Source organism: Orycteropus afer, unplaced genomic scaffold, assembly GCF_000298275.1.
Source record: "Orycteropus afer afer isolate SDZICR_OR568_19922 unplaced genomic scaffold, OryAfe1.0 scaffold00249, whole genome shotgun sequence".
NCBI lineage: Eukaryota > Metazoa > Chordata > Mammalia > Tubulidentata > Orycteropodidae > Orycteropus > Orycteropus afer.
This window is the reverse complement of record NW_006921836.1, coordinates 1,407,169-1,408,275: the sequence shown is the minus strand read 5'-3', so window position 1 is coordinate 1,408,275 and position 1,107 is coordinate 1,407,169. Positions and strand designations below refer to the sequence as shown.

The window sequence follows — 1,107 nt, the reverse complement described above, 5'->3', positions numbered from 1 at the left end:
GGGGGTAGGAGCCCCCCTTCCAGGTACAGGCCTAGGAAGGCTCCTGAACTGAAGCCAAAGCGCTGGCGGACAAGACTAATGAGATCTGTGACGACTCGGCATCTACTCAAGTCGACAAGAAGCCAGAAGACAGTGCAGTCCGGGGTGGCTGGCGGCGGGTAATCAAATTGAAGCCGTAGCCTAACCGTCTCGGAGGCTGCCATCTTACTCGGACCTCAACGGAAGCCGAGAGATTCCACTGCGCTACGGAGAGGCGTGCTCTGGAGACCCGCCCCCTGGAGCTTTTTAACGAGCGCCACCTACTGGCGGCATGTGGCTACAACAAACTTCGTGAATTACAAGAACACGGAGATTGGTTGATTCTGTTCAATTTCATTCAAGACAGGGCTAAGGCAGAATATAAATAAAATTCCCTTATTCCTTTTGTGGGAGCTCTGGTGTGGCTAGTGCCTAAGGCACTGCTAACCAGAGGGCTGGTGGTTCAAACCCACCAGTCACTTCTCGGAAGGAAGATTGGGCAATCTACTTCTGTGGACATACCTTGGGAAACCCAAGGAGGGGTCGCTATGAGTCCAACCGGACTCCAGGGCAGTGAGTTTGATTTTTTGGATTCCTTTCGCACAGAGCACTATGTTGAATCCTATTTTAAACAAATATCTGGAGAAAAAGTCACTTCTCCAAAGCAATGGTCTCCTAAGATCTTCACTCATATACCTAAAAAATTTTAAAAACAATTTTCCCCAAAATATTTAGTTGACAAAATTTTTCATCATAAAAAGTTGCAAAATATGTAACTCCCACATATTGTGAATATTGGCATTTTTTAAAAAATTAAAGTCCTATGAGTGTACCTGTATGATCTGAATTCCCAGGTGTATAGTAGAGCTGACAAGGGACAAGGTTGTAGTCATTTCTTGGTCACAGCCAGCTACCCAGAGGGACTGAGTAATTGAACCTGTGGGCTCGGGCCCATAGTCACAGAGGACTGGTATAACATACTACACAAAACATTGTTCCACCTCCTACTTTGGCGACTAGTGACTGGGATCTTAAAAGCTTGCAAGCAGCCAGTCATGATCTAGACACAATGATGGGTCTCTCTTCGTC

General features: G+C 46.5%; 1 protein-coding gene across 1 annotated transcript in view; it reads right to left on the bottom strand.

Annotated features, from left to right (window-relative positions):
- The window catches only part of COIL (coilin), a 16,305-nt gene extending 16,102 nt beyond the window's left edge, over positions 1-203 (bottom strand). Inside the window, exon 1 of the mRNA XM_042782153.1 lies at positions 1-203. This exon is cut by the window's left edge and continues 17 nt beyond it. Within this exon, the coding sequence (XP_042638087.1) occupies positions 1-203 (203 nt within the window).
- Between the last annotated feature and the right edge of the window lie 904 nt (positions 204-1,107).